This window comes from Equus asinus, chromosome 3, assembly GCF_041296235.1.
Source record: "Equus asinus isolate D_3611 breed Donkey chromosome 3, EquAss-T2T_v2, whole genome shotgun sequence".
Taxonomy (NCBI): Eukaryota; Metazoa; Chordata; class Mammalia; order Perissodactyla; family Equidae; genus Equus; species Equus asinus.
Window position 1 is genome coordinate 22,039,819 of NC_091792.1, and position 27,778 is coordinate 22,067,596.

The 27,778-nt window shown below is 35.2% G+C and overlaps 1 protein-coding gene across 1 annotated transcript in view; it reads right to left on the reverse strand.

The window, feature by feature from the left end:
* Window positions 1–22,279: 22,279 nt before the first annotated feature.
* The window catches only part of LOC139044914 (polyadenylate-binding protein 4), a 62,207-nt gene continuing 56,708 nt past the window's right edge, over window positions 22,280–27,778 (reverse strand). Inside the window, 3 exon segments of the mRNA XM_070506460.1 lie at window positions 22,280–22,393; window positions 22,395–22,444; window positions 22,447–22,758. Of these exon segments, the coding sequence (XP_070362561.1) occupies window positions 22,280–22,393; window positions 22,395–22,444; window positions 22,447–22,758 (476 nt within the window).

The following is a 27,778-nucleotide window of genomic DNA, read 5'->3' on the forward strand; positions in this document are numbered from 1 at the left end:
GCAGCAGTAAGAGCAGTGGTGGTACTTTTCATAGTACTAATAGTAGCAGTATGAGAAGTCCTTCATGGTTAGAAGCTCACGATTGTGAATTGGGAAATTCCTTGCAAAGTAATATTTTTCTACCTAATTCTAGAAAATTGAATATTAAATTTTTGTTTTAATCCTCCACTTTTCTCAGTTAATGCTAATCTTTGAAATCTGATAAATTGTGGATGAATATCATATTTTAGATGGCACAGAAAAACAACTTATATGAAATTGAACCAAAGTGTATGCTTTTATTTTTTTGTGCATAGGTATATATATATATATAAATTAATTCTACATAAACATTTATGGTAACATTCTTGTACCTATAGATGACTAATTCCTGAGTAAAATTATGTTATATACGTGATGATCTGTTTTGCAACATATCTTTATTCCTAAAGCAGGCAATTCATTAGATAAGCAACCACTAGGGTTGAAAAATGACACTGATTACATACCAAAGTCTCCAAGCTGTATCTGTCTATCTTGCTGTCAATAAGTGCCTTTCTTCTAATATTCTTTTTTTGGGGGGAGGGGAACTCCCCTCCTTCCCAATTTGGAGTAATATATTAAAATAGCAAATATAATGCTATCATTGTTTCATGAGTGAACATCTCCCTCACAAATATCCCTGAGAGTTTCATCATATTAGATTATCTGTTGAATCACAAAGTATGTTCCAATTTCAAAATATCACTTCCAAGCTTGTTTAATTCTTCAACATCTTCCAGCAACTTAAAACAAATTCTATATCCCTAGCGCCTTCTTTTTTGATGAATAGTAGAGCATATTTTCTGCTCTCAACCCCTTAACAGCTGTCTGGTGTTCTTTCCATCTCCACTCTAAGTTAAAACACAGATATAAATCCTTTTAATGGGTGTACTGTAGCTTTGATTTTACATTCTAACCAAGATGTTTTATGGCATGTCTGGGAATGCACACCTTTCTAAACTCCTTGCCAAATATTAATTAGTAATTTTATAACAGGGTTTCAAGGACCAAGGGAATACACTTTTAAAAAGAAATATTAAGGGACTCCTGTCATCATATTTTGGGTTTAGCTCTGCAAAGAGTACTAAACTAGCATTACATTTTTACCCATAAGGAAGTAAGGAACATGGTGCACTTCAGGCAAAACCGCAGTAATAGCCTCTCCGCTTGCATTCTCTTCCCACATTTGTCAAATATTCTCCATTCTCTCTCCTGTGAATCTATCTTCAAACATTTTACCACCTAGCTTCAATGCAGAGCATTTTAGCAAAACTAAATACATGCCACTAAAATACCTCTATCTTATTCAGCACAAGGAAATTCTGCTTTGTACTCAAAATGTTTTCTTTTTGTAGTGATAAAATCCTGTTTTGTTCCATGAAGTCCTCCCAGAATCTTTACCTCCTCCTTCCCCTTCATACATGATGTGATCAACTCCAAATGAGTCTCCATTTTTCCTCCAGGAAGCCCTCCCCTTCCACCCAAGGAAGAACTCTTCTCATTATTGTTAGTTCTTACAGAGGCCCTTGAGTTTTCATCAAAGAATAGAACAGGTCTTTGTCTTTGCCACTAGATTCTAAGATCTAAGGGGAGATTCTTGATCAGTTTTGCTCATATTGGAATTACCAAGAGTTAATATAATACACAGGCCATAGTAGCCACGTTACAGAGTGAATGAATAAATTACATAAGTTCTTATGGTGTCAAATGGTTTCTTTACTGACATCTTTCATTTTTCATAACTAAATGTCAGCTTTTCTGTAATAGCTGTGTTTACAACTAATTCCTTAAATCCACATTTGCCATAATTTGTTTTAAAAACTATAATTATAGATATCTTCAGCTTTGTTACATATTATAAATCTGCTGTTTAATTGACTAAGATTCCTAAGGCATTGCCAATATGATATGTTAAAAAATATTTTTGATTCCTTTTTCTCCAAAATCTACTCCTTTTCTAGACTTCCCCACTTAAGTAAATGATATTTCTCTTCATCCAATTGTTTATGTGAAAAGTTTTAGAGTTATCATGTTTAACTAGTGCTTTCTCTTACGCTTTCCATCCAATCCATCAGAAAATACTGGTGGCTTGCTCTTAAAAATATAGCCCACATATGCACTTGTTTTTTCTTTTATCTCTACCAATAATACCCTAGTCCAAGAAAGCATTAAATCTTTCCTGGAGAAACTGCTTAGCTTCCTAACTCACCATATGCTTCAAACTCTTGCATTACCAACCCCAGATCGTTGATTCTTCCAAAGCAGCTAGAGTGAATCTTTTTAAACCTAAACCTGATTGTGTTACTTCTTTGCTCAAATTTCTCTCATTCCTAAAATAAAATATACCCATTGGCTTATACATTTATGGATGGTCTTACACAAAAGATGAGAACATTAATTAGTATTTTTATTAATTTTTTTGATTTACAGAGAATCTACCATGATAAATATACCATGAAAATGGTATTTTTATATACGTGATGTGGCAAAATGACTGCTTCATTCAACGTAAGATGTGTAGCGTTACTTTGTATTTGCATTTTCTTCTCTAATTCAAACTCCTTACTCACTTAAATATTTTCTGTGTTTTGAGATTTAAGTAAATCAGGAAATTGCACACAAATTATTAGAAATATCATGTCATTTTATCCTCAAGAAAGCTCCTGTCCACTTCAGGTGCTCACTTTCTGGTGTTCATCATGCACTGAATTACTTTGAATTTTTCTCCATCTTATAGAATAATTTGCTTAAGGTTGTTTTTGTATAAGTAGTGTTGTCCTGGAAAGGTTATTTTAACATAGTTCTGTTATAGTGAGCAGAATATTATTCTTCCCTGTATCATAATTCAGGAAAGGGCCTTGAGTCGTTGGGCAACTGTATTCTTCTAAATGTGTTACTTAGGAGTTCTGAGGAATCATAGAGTCACATGAGAAAATTATTTTGGTGTACGTGACCTTAAGCAAAAAATAAGCCGTTTTACTGTAGGACTTTTCATCTTCTTTAATGTGATAATATACTCAAGAATATGTAATGAGGTTGTTCATTTGTTTCACGTCTTGGTGGAATAGGATTCTTCCAAATACTCTACTTGACTCAAAAGGCAACTGTGGACAAAAAGTTAACAAAATGCTTAGACATTTCAGCAAGAATTTGAGAAAGAAAACAAAACAAAACAAGATCTTCTCTTAAAGAATTATGCACAGGATAGGGAGCTGTGTGTGATGGTCTTCTGCTGTTACTGTGGTGAGGCCATAGCTTCTAGAACACATAAGTAGAAGAGGCATAACTCTTCAATTCAACTTAATATTCATAAAAACTGTTCATCTATCCTTTCAACATATGTTTGAGTTCCCAATATGCACAATGCTGGATAAGTTGCAATAAACAAGTAGAGTTGTGGGAAAAGATTTTAAACAACTATTTACACAACTTTGAATGTAACCATAATTTATGTAAGGGAAGGATAGATTTTGTATAATGTTTCTTTTTATATGAATTTTAAAGTATTTCTACACACTTTATTTTTTCATGTTATAAAGTACAGTGTGATTGATTGACTTGCACATACGATATTAAGAATGTTGAATGCTTTATTGCAGTATTTTATGTTTTTTAGCAATATCTTCGATCAAGTTATTCTAATTTGATATTAAATTAGACATAGTTTTTCACAGGAAGTTTAATCAAGATCCTATTTTTAGTCATTCAAACATTAACATATTTTCCCCGTTTAACAAAACCATATACTTGCTTTGGCAATTAGTTAACTCATGATTTATTCTATATCCAAACAGAATATGAAACATAATAATATTACTTTTACATTTTACACATTTTTAAACTTTTCAAAGTATTATGCCATGTGTGCTATAGGATGAGGTTAGAAAATGTTCCCTTTTTGTTTCAATCAAAATCAAAATCAAAATCAAAGCTAATGCAAAATTCATCTTCCTTTGAGATGAAATAGAAATATCTGTACTGATTGCCATGGGACTCTATAATAAATATTTTCTTAATTTAAAGTTGTTAAAATTATTTAGCATAGTAAGTGTTATAGATCGAATTGTTTTCCCTCAAAATTCATATTTTGAGGTTTTAACCCCCAAGGTAACTGTATTTGGAGATGGGAGGTAATTACGGTTAAATGAAGTCATAAGAGTGGAGCCCTAATCCAATGGAACTGGTGTCCTTCTAAAAAGAAGAAAAGACACCAGAGATGGCTCTCTCCACAACTGCACAGAGGAAAGGTCATGTGAGGCCATGGTGAGAAGGTGGCATCTACAAGTGAGGCTGAGAGGCTTCGCCAGATACCGACCTTGACAGCACTTTGATCTTAGACTTCTAGTTTCTGGAACTGTGAGAGAATAAATTCCTGCTGTTTAAGCCACCCAAGTCTGTGGTGCTCTGTTATGGCAGCCCTAGCTGACTAATACAGTACGACACTCAGTTAATCAGTTATCTAAATATTTGATTAGAGGTGGTAATTCAATTGTAGTACCTTTTCAAAGGATAAATATTCAATATTAGGTCCCTTAGGTTTTTGTCAAAATATACCCAAGTTACATATATAGGTGTATGTTCTTTCCATTTCCCAAGTAATAGGCTTCCTAAATATGAGCGCCTTCTCCAAAGTGCTGAATATGAAAAGTGCTGCATTTCCTCTTACATTTTACTGATCTATAATCCATAAGAAATATTAATATATTGAAGAATTTTTACCATTTATTACAGTTCAAATAATGTAATTTTAAAAAGACTTATGCAGGAACAACTAATAAGTAATAATTAAAAGAAATCATATGCAACTCTTGAAACAGTCTCTTAATTGCAACCCATTAAACTAAATTGCAGCATATTATCTCTATTATAATACCCAAAATAGAATTTGGTAATGGTCTTTCTGTCACTCTTACATGCATTTTAGCATTAATTTCTAGTATCTGATGTGAAAATAACTTTCATAATCAGGTAGCCTCTATGTTATAAATCATGCAATATAAGTTGTTTTTAAATCTCAGAAATTATTAATAGAATAATGTTTGAATTTTCAGTCAATATTAATAGCTCACTAAAGGTTATAACAGCCAAACTAGATGAATACGGTTCCTATGATTTGCATAGGCTCTTTTAAATTAACTTTTATGTTTGTAATAATTCATGTTACAGTACTTTAATATGCTATATTGCTAAGAAAAAAAAAGATTCCACTAAAAATTACAAAGTAAAAATATTATACTAATATGAGGCCTTGTCTCCCATTTTAAGTAAAGTCTTAGGCATTTAAGTAGAAATGACAAATATTCTGATATAACTCTATTTTGTGAGTTGGCTAGACTACTAAGTCTAGCAAGCATATAATGAACTTACTATTTATCCTAAATACCAATAAAATTATGCAATGACTAGGGAAATTATAGATGCACATTTACACGTGGAAGACATTATGTCTTATTGAGTTTATATGTGATATGACCATGGAAAGCCAGTGTTGACTACTGGGAAAGCAATCGAGCAAAGCAAAGAAGAGACGCCATCAAACAAAGAATGCAAATTTTCAATGGGTTTTGAATTGTCTTAAATAGTTTAATAAGTAAAGAGCCAGAGTAGCTCACACATATGAAGGCAGTCTTTGTCCACATTTTCTATCTCTGCTGACACGTTTCCTCAGGATAAGGATGAGATCTTTTAGTTTGTTTATGGTTGGGTGTTTTATAAAGTTGTTTTATTGCAAATCTTAGCATAATTAAGATCATCCTTAACATGTACATTAATATTTTTGAAAAATCCAACTGCAAGTTATGTCATGATATCATCATTTTATAATGTTTTATCGCTTTCAATTTTATCTTCCACTTCTCCAAGGAAATAAGATTAATTTGATGTGAACTTTTTCCCTTACAGTCCTGCCCACCTCTGCACATGTCTACTCCATTCCTGACCTTTATGACAGAGGGTTGATTGTGCAGACTTGTGTTCCTTTGTCTTCAACTTAACTTTTGGCAACTGTTTGTATTCTGGGTTTTTGGTGTGTGTGTTTGTGTATGTGTATGCTGGAAAAGCCAGTTAGATATCTTTCTCTTTAGAAAACAAGCACATAAAAATAAACTAAAAAGGCTTTCCTACCCTTATTTGCCACTTTAATGAAATCCTTTGCTCTCCATTTACTACATGCAGCCAGTTATTCATTTTGTGTTCTCCCTTCCCTGACTTCCCATTTCCTCGTCCGTCTACTACAGCGTCTTCCGTCCCATTGCATGTATTAAACTACTATGGATAAACTCATCAAGTGGAAAGTCCTGTCTTGATCTTAGATTCCTCTTGTGGTGTTTGATGTGGTTAATCATTTTCTCCTTGTTGAATCACAAAACTTCTAATATTCACATGATGCCACTCATCGCTCTGTCCCAGTTTACTTTGCAACTGAGTATCCTTTTATTTTTTCACTTTTTGTTGTTTCTTTCTGTCTTAAGTCATGTTATGCTCTAGAGATCTAGCCTTAGTTCTCTTGGCTTCACACTTTCTGTGAGAGATTCAACCAGTTCCATCCCATGGCTTTAGCTTCTAGTTATTGCCTGTTTACTCCTGTTAGCCTTGACCAAGCCACTGACCAAGCTATCACACACCTGGCCTACTCAGTTATTGAGTAGTATTGAGTATACTCTTCACTCATCTTCCATGTTCCACATTGATTCTTTCTCAAATTCCTATACACGATGGCCAGGAAAATCTTTTTACCTTCATTCAAAGAGAGCCCCTTCTCGCAAGGTCATGGAGGAAGCCCACATTCAACTGCAGGGGTATGAAGGCCTGGCCCCTTTGCCCCAAGCCTGGTCATTGCAGCTCCCCCACAGAACCCCTTATTGCAGCTCAACTCCTCACCTTGCACAATTCTACTTCTTTTACTCCCCTACATGTGCTGCACCTTAGATCAACTCCCCAATGGCTTCCTGCATTCAAATCTCTGTTCCATGAGAACCTGAACTAAAATACCTGTTCTGAGGTCACACATCACACAAATTTTTACCTTTCTTACTACACTGTTTGTTTTCTTGCCTTAGTAACAATATTTCAACTTGCACTGCCTTCTACTTGGAAGAAATTTCCTTCTATCTTCATCACGTAGGTCTTAGTTCCAATGTCACTTCCACAGAGAAATCCTCCCGCGGTCAATCCATCCCTTCATTGTCTTGTTTTCATATTCTACCACATCGAAACATTTTATTTTTTCAAATTGCATATCACACTACCTGAATTTACCTTGTTTATTTTTTTTCCAAATAGAATGTCAACTATCAGAGGGAAGGGAAACTACGTTTCTTGTTCACCACTGACTACAACATAGGGCAGGCATGTCTCAGTCAGATTGGGCTTCTATAACAGAATACAGACTGGGTAGCTTAAATAAAAAACAATTATTCTTACAAGTCGGGAGGCTGGAAGTCCAAGATTAAGGTGTCAGCAGATCTGGTGTCCTATAAGGACACTCTTTCTGCTTTGCGAATAGCCATCTTCTAGTTGTATCCTCACATGGTGGGGAGGTGGCTTGTCCTATCTCTTCTTATAAGGGCACTGATCCATCATGAGAACTTGATTCTCATGACCTAATCACCTCCCAAAGGCCCCGCCTCCAAATACCATCACATTGGGGGTTAGAGTTTCAACGTATGAATTTTGGAGGGGCACAAACATTCAGTCCATAGCAAAACATATGGTAGGTATTCAAGAATGGAATGGTATGAAAGAAATAAAGCAATGAATATTGAAACACGCAAATCACTCCAAAATGCCAGATTCACATTTCAAGCATCTGGAAGCTGCAAATAAATTTCAAATTCATCATGTATAAAAGTGACCTAATAATTTAATTCCCACACATCCAATTAAAATTTTTAATTTCCCTAGTTACTGGATTTCCCATCTCAAGCCACTTCACAACTTGGTCAACCAAAGCAAATTTTGAGATATTGTTGCTCGAGATAGTATATTATTAATTTTTGACCCCTCTTTCTGTCTCATCCTCTCATCTTCATAAATTGGTCACTAAATGCTATAAAATCTGTCAACCCATTATCATTTGATTCTACCCATTTTATTCATATTTACCAACAGAATATTAAATTCAACCTCATCTTCTTTCTTTTGGACTATTATAATAACTACATAACAATTTTTACTCCCTTTATATATTTTCCCAAGTTATGCCAATTATTTCCTACTTAAACAAACTCAGTGAAATTTTTTATTAACAATAAGAAAAACATCTATTTAAAAAACTAGTGTATAGGGCCCACCCGGTGGTGCATCGGTTAAGTTTGCCCATTCTGCTTCAGTGGCCCAGGGTTCACCGGTTTTGATCCCGGGTGCGGATGTGGCACAGCTTGTCAAGCTATGCTGTGGTAGGCGTCCCACATATAAAGTAGAGGAAGATGGGCATGGATGTTAGCTTAGGGCCAGTCTTCATCAGCAAAAAGAGGACGATTGGCAGCAGTTAGCTCAGGGCTAATCTTCCTAAAAAAAGAAAAAAAAAAACCTAGTGCCTGATGCCTTGTCTTTAACACTTAGGCCTCTGTATAGACTTCTTCTCTCATCCCTTGCCACTCCCATTCTCACATCCTATTCTATGGCCCCAATAATTAGCAAGATTTCATCTCACATATGCACCCACTGTTTACTTTGCCTGGGATGTTTTTCCTCCTCTTCACCTGGAAAATTCTTAAGATCTGACTACTATTTTTGGAAACATTTCCTGACTTCTCCCAATTTACAACTCTTTTCTCCATGATTTAATAGAATTTTGCTTAAATTCCCTTTACTCATATTTTGCCAAGTCTATCTCTTTCAGAGACTTGTAGATATCAAAGCAAGGATTGTGTCTTATTCATCTTTGTTTTACTAGTGCCACTTATGTGTTTGGCAGTTATATTGCACTCATAAAACACGGAGAGAATAAATGAATATGTGATGAATGAGGAGGGTGGCAGGGTCAGAGGGATGAATGTGAGGTAAGAACTTGATAAGATACATTTTATTCTCAAGAGATTGTAAAAATACTCTTGGGGGAATACAGAAAAAGATTTATGATCAAACAAAAAATAATGTAGTTATTTGTGTTTAAGGGAAGGTCAAAGATTAGTGGTGTTTGATTTAAACTTTAACAAGTGTGTATCAAGGTATATAGGAATGATATTTAAAGTTTTATTTGTAAAGGGCCTTAAAGTCAGCATTCCTGGAATACTTACACAATAAAAGCAAAATTGGATATTTCAAATTAATAAAAATAAAAGGAAATAATGGAATGATAAGTATTAGGGATATACATTGTGACATTAACTGTCGTTTGTTTTTATATGATTATTTATTTCAGGAAAGCCAAATAATAATTACTTTCTGATCTTTATCTAATATCAGAATAGATCATGATTAATTAATGTCTCAAAAGATATTTTCAATATCAATATTGCATTTTTTCCAAATATTGGCCTATGGTTAAATGAGGAGAAACTGTTATCATGATATCTCTTCAGTGCTTTAATAACTCTATATTACTATATCTCATCTCATTGTTATTGTGATGAAAACACATCTAAAATTGATTAAACAGTTGAGAAAATAAAATATATGGAAAATCATATTGTTGAATATTTGCATAGTTTATTGGTAGAAAAGAATATTCCAGGCACAAAAAATGAATAAAACATAGGAAGGATTAATTAATTTACTCTTTAAATGTTTTCTTGAAAAGCATAAATAGAATTAAAAGAAAATGATATGTGTGCATGTATACTAAAAATAAAATATGTGTGTGTATGTTTAAACACATAAATTAATGTATAAATAATTCTCAAAATCATAAAAGGGAAAACTTAGTGTTAAGTGGTAGGAATTACATGTATAAAATATCGGAATCAAATATTAATGGTTTCCAATAAGTCAGTTCACTACCTTTCCAACTGCGTAACCTTGGGGAAGTTGCATCCCTTCTCTTAGGTTCAGTTTCCTCTTAGGGAAATTGGCGACAGTAATAGTAGGTGTGTAATATGGGTGTGAAAGATGAAAGAGATGACAATGCAGGAAAAATGCTTAGTCTGGTGCCTAGTTCACAATGATATCCGCCATTAAAGTTATCGGTATTTCTGGACAGTATATTGGAGAAACATACCTTTAAGAATACAGGTTTGCTGGATTGCATTTTGACAATTGATATTAAGTAGTAAAAAGTGAATATTTTAGCCAAGCAAGTCCATCTGAAGTAATTATTTAAATTATAGTCACTATACACAAATACAACTCTTGGACTTGCCGGTTTACACACAAATCACATGCTTTGGACTTATTCATGTCTAAAGCAAACAGCAATTGCAGATGAACAGCTTCAGCAAACTTGGATGTTCTGGAATTTTACTTTTTCACAACTACACAGAAGGTTGACACTTTAGAGTTTATAAACTATGTTTTCAGGCCAAAAATTCTTGATAGGGTCAGCACTATCTGGTGTCAACCCAAAAATATTCAATGAGTAAAAGAACATAATTTCTCTGAAAATTCTGTGGTGCAGCATCTGAAATGAAAAGATTTACCAGTTGTCAATGTTAAGTTATAATGATGCAGTTAACCCCTTTCCTGCCTCAAAGGAATTGTCACAAACATATTATTGCAGATGATGCAGAATCATCTCTGTTTTTTGAAATATAACTGCTCTGAAGATCCAGGGAGCAGGAAAGACAACGTTATAGAGGACAACATGTTTGGAAATTAACAGAAAGAGAGAGAAGGCAGAGCATAGTATAGCTGTCTCAGCGGACTGAAAAGCTCAAGGAGAAATTGAAATAATCAGAAGGGGAAAAATAAAAAAAGCAGAAATAAGTGAATAAACACATATCAAAATAAACATTCTTAAAATTATAGTCCTTATATCTAAAAAGGAATGAAAACATCTAGAAGGTTCTTTCTTTCTTTTCTCCTGTATGTAGACCTGATTTCATTCGTTTTAAAGTATATCCATAAAAATAGCATTTCTTTCCATCCTAAATTGCAGAGACTTAGACCTGTTTGCAGACCCCATAAAGGAAGGGAAGATGACCTGAAGGGAACAAGGACTGGATACAATGTTCTTTTGTTTATGACCAGAGTTCAAAGCCATGCACCGAAATTGAAAATCTGATCAACCAGATCTGGTAATGCTGACCTCTCTACCCACCTCCCATCCAGGGAAGGGAACTGAAAATAAAAAAAAAAATCCAACTACAAAAAGGAATTTAAAATCAGTTTCTAGCTTTCACCTCATAATTGAGAAGTTTGGGTTCATAGAACTTTCCCGACCAAATACATACAATGGTTTTAATTTTAAGCTGAAGGAGTTTCAATAAATCACAAACCTGAGAGGAAAAAATTCCAATGCAGTGAAATATAACAGGCTATAAATTCCCACATACATTTATAAATTTTATATAAAGAGGTTTTTTCTTATTATCAGTCATTTAATCTAGTTTCTATATAAGTATTATTTTAGGCCAAGTTTTGAAATCCTAAGAGCTTCTTGTTGCAAATTATCTGTCTTGATTGTTGCTATTGATTCAAATCATTCAGAGATAGTCCTCTTGTTTTATTCAACATTCCATCTATTATTGTGTTTGTCAGTTTTCTTTTTTAATTTCTCCACAATGTATAGCAGGATCTATTGTTGAATAGCAAACAGCTAAAGTAGAACAAAGCATGCATCTTCTGATGTAAACATGTTAAAATAGTATGAAGGTAAAACATCTCTCTTAAAGTTAGGTTTGTCTTACAAAATATACCAATTACCAGGTGGAAAGTCATTGTAAAAGAGAAGCAACAGGTATTATTATTAGATATAATTAGCACATAATGGGCAAAGCAGGGTGAGTAATTCCCACCCTAATTTTTATGGTTTCTATTTAAAATTTGTACTCTTTACCTACAGTATACATTACTCAAAGATGCGTACTGAACTAAAAATCATATCGTTTGATGCCCAGTCCAAGGCTCTTAAGCAACCCGTGTTTTCTACATAAAACATTTCATTTGCTGAAAATGGTGATGATGATGGTGCTGATTTAAAACCACAAAGGTTAAGAGACAGATAAAATACTATAATGCACTGTAGAAGAATAAAGACAAGGAGCATAACAGATGAAACAAAATTGAAAACAGACAGAAATTAACGAAGCACAAATAAATTTAGTTAGAAGCATATAATATATCTTTAGATGTATTAGAATAATAGTTTTCCTGTCCTATTAATTGAAAGGTGCACAAAGGGCATAGCTTTGGACTTTTCAAAATTCTAGGTTACCCATATCACATGTGAGGTAAATTTCTAGTTTTTATTCAGGTAAATGAAGGATTAGTAGTTAGGCACAGTTGGAGAATAACATTGATTACATATATAATACTCCGCCTAATTGAAAAATGATCATTCAGTTGTTTAGAGTCCTAAACATCACATTTAACTCTCATTGATTTGTCTAAGTTTTTAAAATTTTTTATCCATACAGAGGTCAAGATCAGTGTAAAATAAAAAAGGCTTCATTTGTACAAATACAAATTTCAACTCTAAAAGGGGGGAATACCTTTTTAAATCACTTCAACAGAAATAATTTGTAGCCTCGGGTCAGGACTGCGGCAGCCTTGGTCATGCTACATTGAATAACTTGCCTTTCACTTTTTATCTGTATCCATAATTTGATTATCATTAAATGAACCAGAAAACAAATTTGCTACAACAATGAAAACCCACAGGCTAGTATGTCAGTCTTTTAACAAGATTTATTCTCTAATAGATATACAATAAGAAAAAAAATCTAATAAAAGGCAAAGTAAAAATTCTCATTACGTAGCTTTAGGCCACAGACTGAAAATTGGAGAAAAAAATGCATTAAGGCCTAATGCCTAAAACATCTAAAAAGTTTTATAATAATGTAATAGTATACACCTGGCCAAACTCTGGAAACAACTTCAGAAAAGTTTGGGAATCTTCATGGTGGCACAGAATCAGTGGCCTCAGCTCACCACCGTCTGTGTTCAGTGTGTTCAGTTTCCCGAAGGAACACGAGGGAGGGAGTGATGATCTCTTTCTGGCAGTAGTCAGCACACCTGCCATAACTGTCACTTGAGTCCTCTTGTAAGTCAAGCGCTGACAGATTCTGCTCTTTGCTAGACTCAGGTATCTTGTCTCCAAGTCACACTTGCTCTTATCTTATGCTATTGTTGCCTTTTCTATGCTTATTTCCATAGCATTTTGCCTCGTCTCTTGCCCCCATCGTCCCTAGCACAATCACACTATGCATTTGCAGCATATACTGGGCCTTTGTGGGAATAGAGAAAAAAGGACTCCCCTTCGTGGTGATCACTCTGCAGAAACAGAATGGACCCCCTACCCCAAATTTGGTTTGGATATTTAGAATGATGACAACACGTGCACCAAAAGGAAATGAATATATTTATCATACTTCATATAATAAAGAATTTGGAGGCTCACAAGCAGGACCGCAAATGGATTGACAGAATCAGGAAATGAGAATCACTTGGGAGTTTTAAAGTGACTAGGGCTTGCAGCTGGAGTGAGGGTTCCCTGTGGGCCAGGCATTGTGTAGTTTGATCTTCCCACCTGAACCAAAGGAGGATCACCCAGGATTTCTCATGGGCTTGCCCAGATGTGGAGTGAGAGGGAAAAGGGGACTGGTATGGTTGAAAGTTGTCATCAGTACATCAAAAAATGGACACCTTTTAATTCACCTTGTGAAGGAATAAATTTGACAAAAAGTGCCCCTTCTGGGAAGGCCTATTATAAAAAGCATGCCTTTCTCCAGGAGGATGCAGCCTCCCAGGATGCACAGATTGAGTAGCAATGTTGATTGGGTTTTAATCCCTAATCCTACCACCTTGGTCAATGACTTTGGACAGTGCACAACCTGCCTAACCATTCATGGAATGCTGACAAAACAAGACTTTTAAGGCGAGGAAGGGTGAAGGGCTCACGGGCTGGTTAATGAGATTTAAGACAATTTCATAGGAATTAGCAGCAACATGTTGAACCCATTGTAAGATCAACTAGGCAGTGATTGATTCTTTACTTCATTGTATATCAATGAGAGGTAATTCAGGGGATGGTTGCAGGGGAGATTTCTGGGATGTGGATTCAAAGAAAGCCGCACAAATATTGTCATGAGTATTGCTAATACTCCTCTGAGTATGGGTACTTCCTCACCAATCTATGGTCTGCCTCAGGTTGATCCTGCTGTGATAAATAGTACTACAAATTGTCCTGAATAAGCAGAAGATTCCACTCTATGCAGATGTCAGTTACAGGAACATGTACTTACACAAAGCATTAAAGGACTGAAATTTACAACTGCTGTGGGCAGAAACCAGGGAAATCATTAGAACTCTGGCTAGGTTGTTTTGAAGATGAGAGGTCAGAGAGACTAACGCCTATTAAGAATGAGTGACAATAATTAGGGCATCTTACAGCTCAGCCCCTCCTGCAGTCTGTCACAGTGGGCCTTAATGGCCCTTCAAAAATGTCAGCTAAAAGTCTCAGAGTTGTTTTTAGTGCATCCTGACTGCTAGGAAGAGTTTTCCCCTTTCAGGAAGATGTCCTGGTGATAGACAAACTTACGTGAAGTAGACCAGTAGTAGGACTCTTATTGCCTTAAACTGGATTTAAAATGGGAATGAAGGTGATAACCTAGAAAATAAGAAACTCATTAAACGTAATACCTACAGTTAACAACATTGTATATTTAAAATTGCTAAGAAGGTAAATCTTTTGTTAAGTGTTCTTACCACAAGTAATAGTAATAATAATAGTAATAATAATAAATTAAAAAGCATGGGAGGAAATTTTTGGAGGTGATGGATATGTTTATGGCATAGATTATGGTGATAGTTTCACAGATGTATACTTATTTCCAAACTCATCAAGCTGCATACATTGAATATATGTAGGTTTTTGTGTGTCAATCATATTTGAATAAAATGGTTTTCAACAAAAAGAAAAAAAAAGAAACTCATCAAAAGAAATCTAGACAAATTCTTACACCACTGAAAACTCTCCTTGCCATTATGTTAAAATCATGTGAGACTTTAGGAAATGTTGTGTTGGAAAAGGGTAGCAGATGCACCAGAATAAGTTGAGACCCCTTAAAAAAATTATCACCGTGCAAGTCAAGACTGAGAAACCAATGCACTCAAGTCCCCTGGTCCCAGCTAGAAAGCAACAAAGTGGCTCTGATAGCCAGTGGGGTTGTATTCAAGACTCCCACAGGACAGCAATAAACAAAGAAGCAGTTCTTAACTGCAAGAACCCTCTGCAACTTGGAGCAGGCTAGTGGCAGATGGCAGGGGAGTGTCCAGTGCTTTCCTAGGTCTCTGGGGAAGTTTGCAGCCAGCCACTAGGCGTGTGCTAATTAAAAGCATGACTTTCTGGAAGCAGCTTTCAAAGTGTGTAGATGGACCCCTTTCAGGGAAAGACTGGGAGATGGACATTTCTGTCTGCTCCCTCTGCACTGAATCCTGGGGGTACAGCAGCGGTGAATGCCCATCAATGACTGCTCTTTTGTTTGCTGTGGTTTTGTGGGTCTTGTGACCACAAGCCTTGTTAGCATTCAGAGCTAGAGTTTGGGGGCATATCCTTTGGATGGAATTCTTTAAAGGTGGAGTGCTAAAGGTGGGGTTCAAACCCTTTGCCTCTCCGTGGAGTTGGAAGTTCCCTCCCAATTGTAAGGCATTGTGCCCAGGTTGGGGTTTATGGGAAGAGTGTAGTTCAGCCTTTCCTATCCATTTTGCTGTAGGTATTTTCTCACTCACTTGATGTGTAGGGGCCACTCAGCTAGTTTCTGGATTTCTTTCCGAGGTAATTGCTCTGTGTGTAGCCATATATTTAGTGTGTCTCTGTTTTTTCTTTCATTGATTTCCTGCTTTGATTTTATTATTTCACCCCTTCTACTTGCTTGGGTTGAATTCATATTCTTTTTTTCTGGTTTCTTAAGATGAAATTTAAATTATTATTGATTTGAGACTTTTTTCTGTTCTAATATAGTGTTTTAAAGCTCTAAATTTTCTTTGAAGCTCTATTTTAGCTGCAGTTTAGAAATTTGAACACATCATTTTTGTTTTCTTTCAGTTCAAAATATTTTTTCTTAAAGATCGGCACCTGAGCTAACAACTGTTGCCAATCATTTTTTTTCCCCCTGCTTTTTCTCCCCCAATCCTCCCAGTACATAGTTATATATTCTTAGTTGCAGGACCTCCTAGTTGTGGCATGTGGGACACCACCTCAATGTGGCCTGATGAGCGGTGCCATGTCCGGCCCCAGGATCCAAACTGGTGAAACCCTGGACCACCGAAGGTGGAGCTCGCGAACTTAACCACTCGGCCATGGGGCTGGCCCCCAAAATATTTTTAAAAATTTTTATTGTAATATTTTTCTTTGGCCCATGTGTTATGCAGAAGTTTGCTGATTAACTGCCAAGTATTTTGAGATTTCCTAAATTTCTTTCTGTCGCTCATTTATAATTTAATTATATTATGGTTTGAGGACATACTTTGAAAGAATTCAAATGTTTTCATTTATCTATACTTGTTTATGGCCTAGCATATATCTTTCCTGGGGAGTGTTCCATGTCTTATTGAAAAAGAAGTGTTTGCTGTTGTTGGATACAGTGCCTTACTTAAAAGTCAATTTAGTGCAGATGTACGAGTCCGAGTCATCACAGACAGTGGTGAAAACAAGAATCTTGGAAGCCGATTGACACAGATGTAGAACCCCGGAAGTGGAGTTTGGACACATGGAAATCAGAGGGAAACATTTAAATTTTATAAGCCCTGTTTTCCTTATTTATAAAATGGCATAATAATAAATATACCTTGACTAAATAATGGAATTATATGAGAATCAAATTGTGTATGTGTGTTTGCATGCTAAAGTGTTTGCTTAAATAGGAAGTAAACACACGTGCTATATATTTATTACTAATTTCAGATAAAATAAAACTAATATCTTTATAAACTTCTCTTCAGCTACTCAAACGTTTAGTCCCCAATGTTGCTCACTCTAAGTCAATACCACTTAAAACCAAATGTGTGTATAAATCTGCAGATAGTGAACATATTTAACCCCTATTGTAATTATAAAGACTACACCAATAAAAAAAAAATAAGTGCATATTTGAGAGCACACAAACTATTCTATTTTGCCCTGCAATTCACAGTATGGTCAAAAATTTTAGGAAGAATTTTCCCTTTCTGGATTTTTACACCTGTGTTTTAAATATTTTAAAATAAAATCTTATCTTAAAAATAATATTTTAAAACCAAATATTTTAGTGCTCAGATTTTGCATATATTCTGCACTCCTTGCTTAAACATCCCCCCAACTCTACCGCTTGGCCCCAAATATAGCGATACACCTCACTGCCCAAACTAAAGAACGTAGACAGAAGCCTGGCTCTGCAATGCACCTTAATTATATTCTCTCTCAACAGTCTCAAGGCTGCTTTCCATCACTTCATTAAATCCTACACGGCAGCACTAAAAATGTTGTACAGAAAAAGATAACTCACTGGAATGTGTGAATTCTTTCTCATCTGCTGCCTTTCTTGGGACACATTGCTCATCTCAAGATTTCAATAAAATAAGAATCTCGGTGTGGTATGAGAAGGAAAGAAACTGCTCAGGTTAAGCAAAGCCAACAGTCAGCTTCTGTTTTGCTAAATTCCCAGAACTATTACCCTGACTGGAAGTCTTTATAGTCACAAAACAAAATAATTTATTTTCAATCCTAACTGAGCATAGCAAGATACCTAACACTCTCATATAAAGCATTGGGATGATCAGAATCCAACTGTAAGAACTCACGTTTCTCTAGCTCTTTGAAATATTTCCAGCGTCCTAAGTTCCTGTTCCTTCTTTGTGCCTCCTTTGTTTAATCAGAAAAATCTGTATTTACACGAAAAATTACCATATGAATTTCCCCATGGAATCTTACACTTCTTTGCTGAGCCTGATATAATATCCGTATTTTGAAGATTATATGTCTATGGACATGAATTTGATACCATAAACATATTTAACATTGAAAGTAGTTCCTCAAAATAGACAGATTCACCAAATCTGTCTTTCTGATCCTTTAGTTACTATATATAAACTCTTATCTCATTTTTCTACCTAGTTTTGATGGTAGTTAACTCAGTAACACCATGGAATCATCAAACAACAGCGAATATAAATTTTGTGTATGCGTAGAAAAACTTAAAGAAGATGTAGGTAAATGATGAACCCTTCCCTTTGTTTTTGACATCTTACAGTTTTATCAAAATATACTTAAAATACATATTTTAAAAACATATTTAAAAAACAAAAAAAAACCATGAGCACAACTTGGGAATAATGTTATCCAATAGATGGCACTATACTCTTTCTAATACACTATCCAATGTGATCAGAATAATTTGTTGTGAAAATCTCTTTTAGTTTCTCTGTCAAATGGCAGATACAAAAATAGGCATTTTAGTTTTTTTAAACCAAAAAGTAGTCTTTAGTAAACACAAAGAATGAGTGATTTTTCTTAGGTCTTTGCTCTGTTCTACTTAAGGCAATCATGAATTTAATCCATAGAATTGGAGTAATTATAAATAATCAGCCTTTAAATATATAGTTTAACAGGAAGGACCATAGATTCTTATATCAAAGAAGATATTTTTATTTCTGAAAAGCAGAATAGAAAATCGAAATGTCAGTAAATTAAACACTACCATTAGAAGCTTTATGTCTATTCACATATCAGACATAATTTAAGAAAATGTATAAAATGAGAGTATCTGAAAAACCAAAGAATGTTTTGTGTTTTTATTTTATTTGTTATCTGGACTCTGGGGTCCGATGATTTATTTCTTTGTGACATATGTAGTGTTTGAATCGTGTGTTTGAGTCATATGACATTATAATGTATATTGAACCTGGCCCAGATGTGGATATTAATTGAGGTTATTACGTATATTCACAGCAAAATACACGACTTGAATAAAAAAAAAACTTATACTTATTGACTTGAATATATAAATGTGAATTGAAATTTCTGGATCATGTTTAGAGATCTATAATTTAAAATTGAGAACAGGTGATAAAAATATTAAGATTGAATTTATGTTCAGCCCATTTTCCAATGTCTTACTGACCAATTGTTGTGCATTATTTGGAGTTAGAGATTTTATTCAACACATTAAAACAAACCAAAGAAGGAATGATTGTTATAATTCAAACAGACTTTTATTTCTCCTCTCCCTACCCCAGATCTCAACATTCAGGTTTTTTTGTAATCTGTGACTTTTTGCCACTTACGTGATTTTCCAGATAAGCACTAGACTGAAACCAAAGTTCATCTTCTAATTTTGTGGTAAGTATAGTGAGTATTCTATAATAGTAACTCAAAATTAAGATAACAATAGAGTGTGATTTTCAGCATTGGATATTTGTAACATACAAAAAAGTCCAAGGTATTCTGACAGCAGGATGGTCTTATGTTCTTATGTTTATAATCATATAACTAATCAAAGAGTGATTCATCCTTCAGAAAGCAAAGAAACATAGAATTATTTAGAGTTAACATCCTTTGAATAACTCAGCTGAAAACTATGAGAAGTTATTTTAACCAAACAAGAAATGAATCTAAATGAAGACCACATGGTACTGAAAGATAAAGAACATAATAAACAATGAAGATCATTGATCCTTGTAACATAAATATAGCTAAAGCTAAAAAGATAGTCATAATCCTCAGAAAATGTAATGTAAGTGCTAAATAAAGACTCCATAAAAGTAGTACAATATACAAGGAAAATTATATTAGTGATCTAAAGTAAAAATACTAAATTATCTCATAAACTCATTGTAGTGGACACAGAAATTAAGAATGACCCAAGGACCTTTCATCGGGGGAAAAGTGAGGAGAAGAGACGACAAAGGTCATTATGGTCAAGGTATCTTTTTAGTAGAGTAAAAGATGCCAGGGGAAAAGGGTTATTATGGTGGCAGAAATAAGTGATAACTTCTTTGGAATAATAAGAAAGAGTTGTGCTTCTAATTAGGACATGTTAATGGAAGACAAGCATTTAGTGAATAGACAACGTATAGAATTATTTTCAAATGAACAAGGTGACAAATTGAAAGTAATAGTAACATGATCAGACACAAAAAGTGAGGGAATAAAAAATGTGAATATTTTATAGAGACAAAACTTAAATTGAGAAGAACACAATTAGATACATGAATTGTTACACTAAACATCAATAGGCTGGATTTTTTCAGAGAGTGACAGTATGAAAGTAGCAATAATTTTTGTACAGAAGGAATATTTAAGGAAATGCAGTTTGAAAACATAGAGAAAGGAATATTAAGCAAGGGAAAATAGAAAGCAGAAGGAGAAAAATAAATATTGAAAGAATTTTTCAGGTAAAAATGGGCACCTCTAATCAACACACACACAATTAATGAAGTCCTAGCCTCAGAGAGAGATAAAATAGGCAATACCATTAAAAAAAAAAAAACTTCATGTTATTGATACATACAGACTTTCGTGTCCCATTAACAAAAACATATATTTTTCAGTTTCTTAAAGAATATTTGAAAATCTTGGCAATAGGCAAACCTGAACAATCTGAATGAAAATGGGGGATAAATTTTTCCTAGTGGAATAGTTGCCTTTTTTTAACGTAAAGCCAAGATGTTCCTGGGGTCAGGCAGGCTATGTTTTTGAGTATATCATTTACATTTCTGAACAAGAATGTTTGAGTCCTTACTATCTTGTTAGTTGTGGAGTATGAATTGACCCACTACAAATGAGAATTTCAATCCGGAGAGTAAAAAGGACTCTGTTGATGAGGTATTCAGTTTCAACAAGGGCTCAGTAGCATGCTAATAGTTGCTTTATAAAAGTAGTGCACTTGTTAGGCATTTCAGAGAGGCTGTAAGTCTAAAACTTCCAGGGGCATCTCTCAGTGAAGGCTGCCTCCCTTTGCCAGGGGCTGGAATTAGCAAAATCATCAGTTATAGAGACAAACTATCCTTAGTACCCAAAGTATCCCATAAGGTGCTAGGCCTCCCTTTTGATATTGGGGCCAAAATGATGAAGTATTTCCAATGAATATCAAAAGGATTCAGCATTGTGAATCCACCCACATAGTCTCAACCTTATTGGAAAGCAGGACTCTGAATTTTTAAGAGATTCTCAGGAACCTCTGTTGCAGAGAGAAGATTACATCACAGGACTTCTGACCTGCCAACCAACAGTACATTATTCAAACAGGAAAACCTTTGAACATCAGACAATAGACACTCAGGCAAAATCCTGATCTACCAACTAGTGGCAAATGGTAGAGGAGTTTGTTGCAATAGCATCTCTATCTGCCACTGTCTCATTGTTGAGTCAATCCTCTCTAGCGGACATGGGATGGGGAACTCAGGCATTAATACATCAATTCCTGGCATAGATTCAAATGTAGAAGCAAGGGAAACATTGCGTTTAACTGACTCAAAGATCTCCACTTTCTGGATTCAACAATCCATCAATATTTTGGTATTTCTGCACAGTTAGGTCTTTGGTAAAGAGAGCTGAACTGAGGTACAGGATGAGTGAATGGCAAAAGATCCTTCAAAGTTAAAGACAGGGGGCCCTGGCAAGATTTAGTGCCATCTTCCCTGGAGGTATTTGCTTACCTTACAAAGGATAATATGAACATGTGCCCAGAGGTGTTCGTAGCTCCGCTAAAAGCTCAGAGCTCCATAATTTTGCGGATCCCTCTTTGTGGTGTAACCCCTGTAGTCATAGGCACATCTAGTTCCCATCACCTGCCTCCTGGAGAAATGAAGCATGGGGAATAGGAACAGGACTCTCTGTAAGAAAAAGATCTAGTCCCTGATCCAGAGGTTTACCCAATTTTTTTTTAATGGAGATTTTGGTTTTTAATTGGGAAACTTAAGACCTGGGTACATCAAATAAAGTCATTTTCTGAGGGAAACAATCAAAACCCACAATAGAAAAAAGAAAAATTAACACCGTCTGGCCCACAGCAGAAGTCAGAGAATATATTCTTTCAATAGAAAACTTCATGACTTCATAATTCGCCTTTTGAAATAAAACAATTTAATTTGTGGTTCTTGGTGCTGAGGTCCACAGGACAAGCTAGGAAGTCTTCAAACTTTGTGCTGAATTCTATGAGGGGTTATTTGGCTTTTTCCTTGTCTAAGGGAGAGCAGCAGCAACAGCGCCCACCTTCTGGGCCCCTCCTTTCTTGAGGTGATGAGCGCGTGGAACCGCCACAGCTTCATCCACCTTGGAACAAAGAGATTCGGGGGGGCTTCAGCATGTGCAGCTGTTCAGAGGTGTGGATCCTCAGCAGCACTTCCATAGCTTTCCAGATGGGTTTCATTGCATTGTTGGGACGAGCAGGAACCAATGTTCTCTCAGCATCTGCTTCTGTTCTTGAGGCGGTGGTGTGGCCACAAGGGAGGTATTCAAGAGCTCCTGCCCTGGTACATAGACCACAGTCTGGGGTGGCGGCCTAAGCCATGTGGCAGGATGAGGGCTGCGGACATTGGAGGCAGATTTGTACAGTGCAACAGCCCGAGGAGCAATGGCAGCAACAGCAGCAGGCGGCGCAAAATTCTGCACAGATGTTTGCATACCTCCAGACTGCCAACTGTTGGTCAGGCCTTGGCTCTCTGTGTATTTTTATGTATTTTAATAGTATATACTGTAGTAGTTACATTATATGTATATATTATACACATACATATTAATGAATAATTGAACTGTGGCAGGCTACTTGTTAGGTGGCAAGTAGAGTGACTTCACAGACTCTTCATGGTTCTGGAGTCAACATTCCAGAAGGACACATGAGCTGCCCTCTCTCACTCCTAAACCCACCCAAACAGATCCACTGAATCCAGCAACCTCCCCTCCCTGAAGGTATGAGCAGGATGGTATGAGCAGGTGTTTGTATTCGATAGAATCTTTGAGTCCTTCTTCTCACTGACATCCCACAGAATAGTCAACTATTTTCCTTAAAGCAGAGGAGGTCAGAGCAGAAGAAAAAGGAAGGATCAGAGAGTGCAGAGAAAGCTCCTTCCTTCTTTTACGCACTGTAAGAAGTATAAGATATTTTTCAATGAAATATTAGTTTTAGTAGGGTACTTTCTATGTTTATAGACAGGAATCAATTTAAAGTAAACAGTGCATACCACAGAATAGTTAGCAATGTTAGAAGAAATAATGGAAATTTATAACTAAAAGTGGAGAGCTTCATAAAATATATTTTGAGAGAAGAAAAGCAAGTTAAAGAAATCTTACACACAGTAGGTGTTGGTAAATTATGACTCATGGAACAAGTTCAGTCCATGGCCTGTTATCGTGCGTTGCATGTGCTAAGAATGATTTTTACATTTGTTGATGGATAATCAATATGTAAATCAAAATTATGATGAGTTTATTTTGAGCCAGATTCGAGGTCTATAGCCTGGGGTCTTCCTTCCCCAAGGAAGAAAGGAAACCAAAGAAGTAGGGTGTACAGTGTGGTTATATACCATCTTGGGACAAAGATCATACATCACATATGATAGGGATATCTCTTTTACTACTGTCACAAGATACTTAACTGGCACAGCGGGTCAGTAGTCACAAGGTGAGCACAGCAGGTGGGTAATTAATCCTTAGTTCCCAGGAAGAGATGCTTATCCTTAAGGAAATGCTGATATGGGGAGAAGCTACATCTCTTGTCTTTAAACGCATCATTCTTGTCTTTGGGACATTGTAAATATTTAAAACATATGTACAGTGCATGTTCAACAGGCCACATCAGGCCCTTTTGGAAAAATAAGATCAGGCTGAATTAGTTTGGAACCAAATGGCTTCCTCATATACTCCAATATATCCTATTACTTTTCATTTATTTATCACATTTTATAGAGTGGGAAGAAGGAGGAAAAGGAGGAGGAGGAGGAAGAGGGGGATGGTCGAGGGGGATGAGAAGAGGGGGGAGGACAAAGAGGAGAAGCCATGGCCACTGAGACTGTATGTATAGCCAGCAAAACATAAAATATTTACCATCGTACTGTATGGAAGATGTTTGCAAACCCTTGGTGTGCTGCAAGATGACATTTCTGAAACACGCAAACACATCCACAAACACACACACTAATACTGTATAGTTAGCATTGGTGTCTAATTTTCAAAATGTGTGCATACTTCTAGAAGCACACGTCAAGCTCAATATCTCTTATTATCAGTAAGAGCTTTATGTGGATCCAACCTTAGCTTTCTTCCTAATATGAAAACTAGATATAAATATAGAAGGGGTCTTTAACAAATCATTATTTAAAATGAAATTATGTTTTATGTAATTTTCCATGCTTTTTCTTTCTTAATATTGCCTTATAGAAATACCTCCATTTCAATTAATACATAAAACGTATATTTAATATAAAGCATACGTGAAACATGTATTATTCTCAACCTTAATTCTGTTAATAGATATTTGGCTGTTTTTTAGTTTAGTTTTGTTTTTTAACTTAAGTAATGATGTAATAACCAATCACATACCTATATTTTCATTATTGCTGATTTTACTTATATGGGATAGATCCCTAAGAGTTAAATTTCTAGGTTGCACTGTATTTATAGTTTTAATTTTAACAGCTATTGATGTATTACTTTTCATGTTGACTATAACAATTGTAACAATTCATGTTTCCACCAGCAGTGTATGAGAGAGACTCTTTCAGTCATCCTAACAGATATTTTTATTACTCTTTTTTAATTTTTTCCTTTTTATTATTATTTTTATTATTTTTATTTTTTGAGGAAGATTAGCCCTGAACTAACATCTGCTGCCAATCCTCCTCTTTTTTGCCAAAGAAGACTGCCCCTGAGCTAACATCCATTCCTATTCTCCTCTACTTTATATGTGAGAGGCCTGCCACAGCATGGCTTGACAAAGGGTACATAGGTCCACACCCTGGATCCCAAGCAGACTGGGGCAGAATGTACGAATTTAACTGCCGTGCCACCAGGCCAGCCCCTACTCTTTTTATTTTTACCACTTTTACTCTGATTTATAAGATGTGGTTTTGCTTTATAATGTTGCTTGTATTAACACCAAACAATGAAATAAAATTAAGAAAAATGATATAATTTCCTCAGTGGTTATCTACTTACCTAAATTATTTTATGTGAATTTTGAGAATATATTTACTTAATCAAATTGACAGTTTTAAGGAGTTTTAAAATACATTCTTCTGTAGGAGAAATGCTAAATAAAACATTAACTGAGTTAACACAGGATTATAGATAGAAACGAACTCTACTATGATGAAGAAAGAGAATGAGAGGAAAAACAATTGGAAATGGAAAGAGAAAGAGAGAGAGAGAGAGGGTAAAAACAAAAGTCAAATAGAATGTTGGATCTAATTAGTAGAATAACACGTTATAATAACTGGACATCATAATATCAGACAGCACAGTGAATATGTGCCCTGCAATGAAGTATGGCATACATATGTTGTATCTTGTTTGATCAATATATTTCACAGAATCCATTTAAAAGTAGAGGATAGGGAAATCGCTATAGCTTAGGTAAAAATCAGTGTACTACAGCATATTTATTGTGTATATATATATTTATTTATTTTTGATGAGGAAGACTGGCCCTGAGCAAATATCTGTTGCCAATCTTCCTCTTTTTTGCTTGAGGAAGATTGTTGCTGAGCTAACATCTGTGGCAATCTTCCTCTATTTTTGTGAGTGTTATGCCACCGCAGCATGGCTTCAGAAGTAGTGTGTAGGTCCACACTGGGGATTCAAACCCGTGAACCCCAGGCCACCAAAGCGGAGCATACAAACTTAACAACTATGCCATTGAGCTGACCCCTACATATATCTTTAAATTAACAAGTAAGTGCCCCCCAAAATCCCAGCTTCATTCAGCTACACACTCAGCTGCCATATTCTTCATCACAAATTGATTCAGAAGGGGATTTGTGACACATTTCTGGCCAACGATGTGTGAAAGTAAGTTTGCTGAAGCACCGTTTACTTCTAGAATATAAATGCATAAAGCCTAGTGTTATTTTGCTTTGAATAGCTTTCCATCAATATTTGAAACCTGAAACATCAGCAATTATCTAAGGATAAGCTAAAACCAAAGATATCAGTGAAGAGATAGAGAAAGAACGTGAGCCCCTATTGACACACGAAAGTTATTCTCTAGAGCTGGCTCTATTGAATTCTTTGTTTTTGAAATAATATATTTCTGTGTTATTACAGCCATTTTGAAATAGTATTTCTATAATTTGTGGCCAAAATCATAGTAAACAAAATGCTCAATAAAGTTCAGCCGTCGTGTGTATTGCTGTTTAGAAAAGAACAGCAGTATTTTGTTTCCAACCATTAAAATCTCCTTGAATGTTTTGTTTTACATGGAATATAAATAATTCTATGATTTTACTTTTAAAAATTAATTAAAATAAGCTATTTTTCTTAAAACAGTAAAATATAAAATGATATTTCATTTTATATTTAGAATACTGTGTATAATTGTTAAGAGCTACGTAAACAATAGAAGAAAAAACAATGCAATGCATACATTATTCAGAGAAAAAACTATTATGGAGATTTATCAATTTTATTCATAAAAATTATACACTGGAATTATTTTCAATTGGGAAATTTAGTATAGTTAAGAATAGTTATTTTGATTAAAAGATAAAAATTTTGTCACAGTGTGAATGACAAATCTCTCTTAAACAGGACAAAGAAAGCAATAATCATAAATAAGAAAAGGAAAGATTGTCACATAGGACTGCAGTAAATTTAAAACATCTTTTCTCCGAAAGGCAGCATTTATAATGACTGGGAGAAGATGCTTAGGATACATATATCTAAAACAAAGGGCTAATATTGAGAATATATAAATAACTCCAGGGAATCCATAAGCCAGAGATGAACCACCATACAAATAGTCAAAATACTTGAACAGATATATTTCAAAAACACGTTACAAGTTTCCAGGAAGCAAATGAAAAGTGCTCAAAATAATTCCTCAAGTTAAATATAGATTAAGACAAAAATAAAATGCCCCTACATGCCCAGAATGGCTAAAGTTAAAAATACTGGTGGTATCAAGTGTTGCTACGGATGTAAACAACTGGAAACCTCATACGTTACACGTAAATCCATACAAATCAGCAAAAACACTTGGGTAACTGGAAGTATTTATTAAACATAAGCTTATGTTGACCCTGTGACCTGTCAAATCTACTCTTCCAAGTACACCTGTGGTAGCAGAATAACGACCCCCCCCCCCCAGCCAAATGTCCATGAATATGATACTTACATGGAAAAACAGACTTCACAAATGTGATTAAAATAAGGATCTTAAGATAGATTATCTGGGTGTGCCCAATGTAATCACAAGAGTCCTTAGCAAGAGCGTGTCAGGAGCGTAACTGTAAGAGTGTTACAATGGGAGAAAGATGTGACTCACTGTTAGTTTGAAGATGGAAAGAGGACAAAGAGCTAAGGAATGGGGACAGCTTATAAAAACTGGAAAAAGCAAAAAAAAACAAATACTTCCTTAGAGTTTCCAGGAAAAATGCAGTGCTCCCAACACTTTGATTTTAGCCCTATGAGCTCCATTTTGGACCTCTGACTTCCAGAAATGGAAGATAATAAACGTTTATTGTTTTA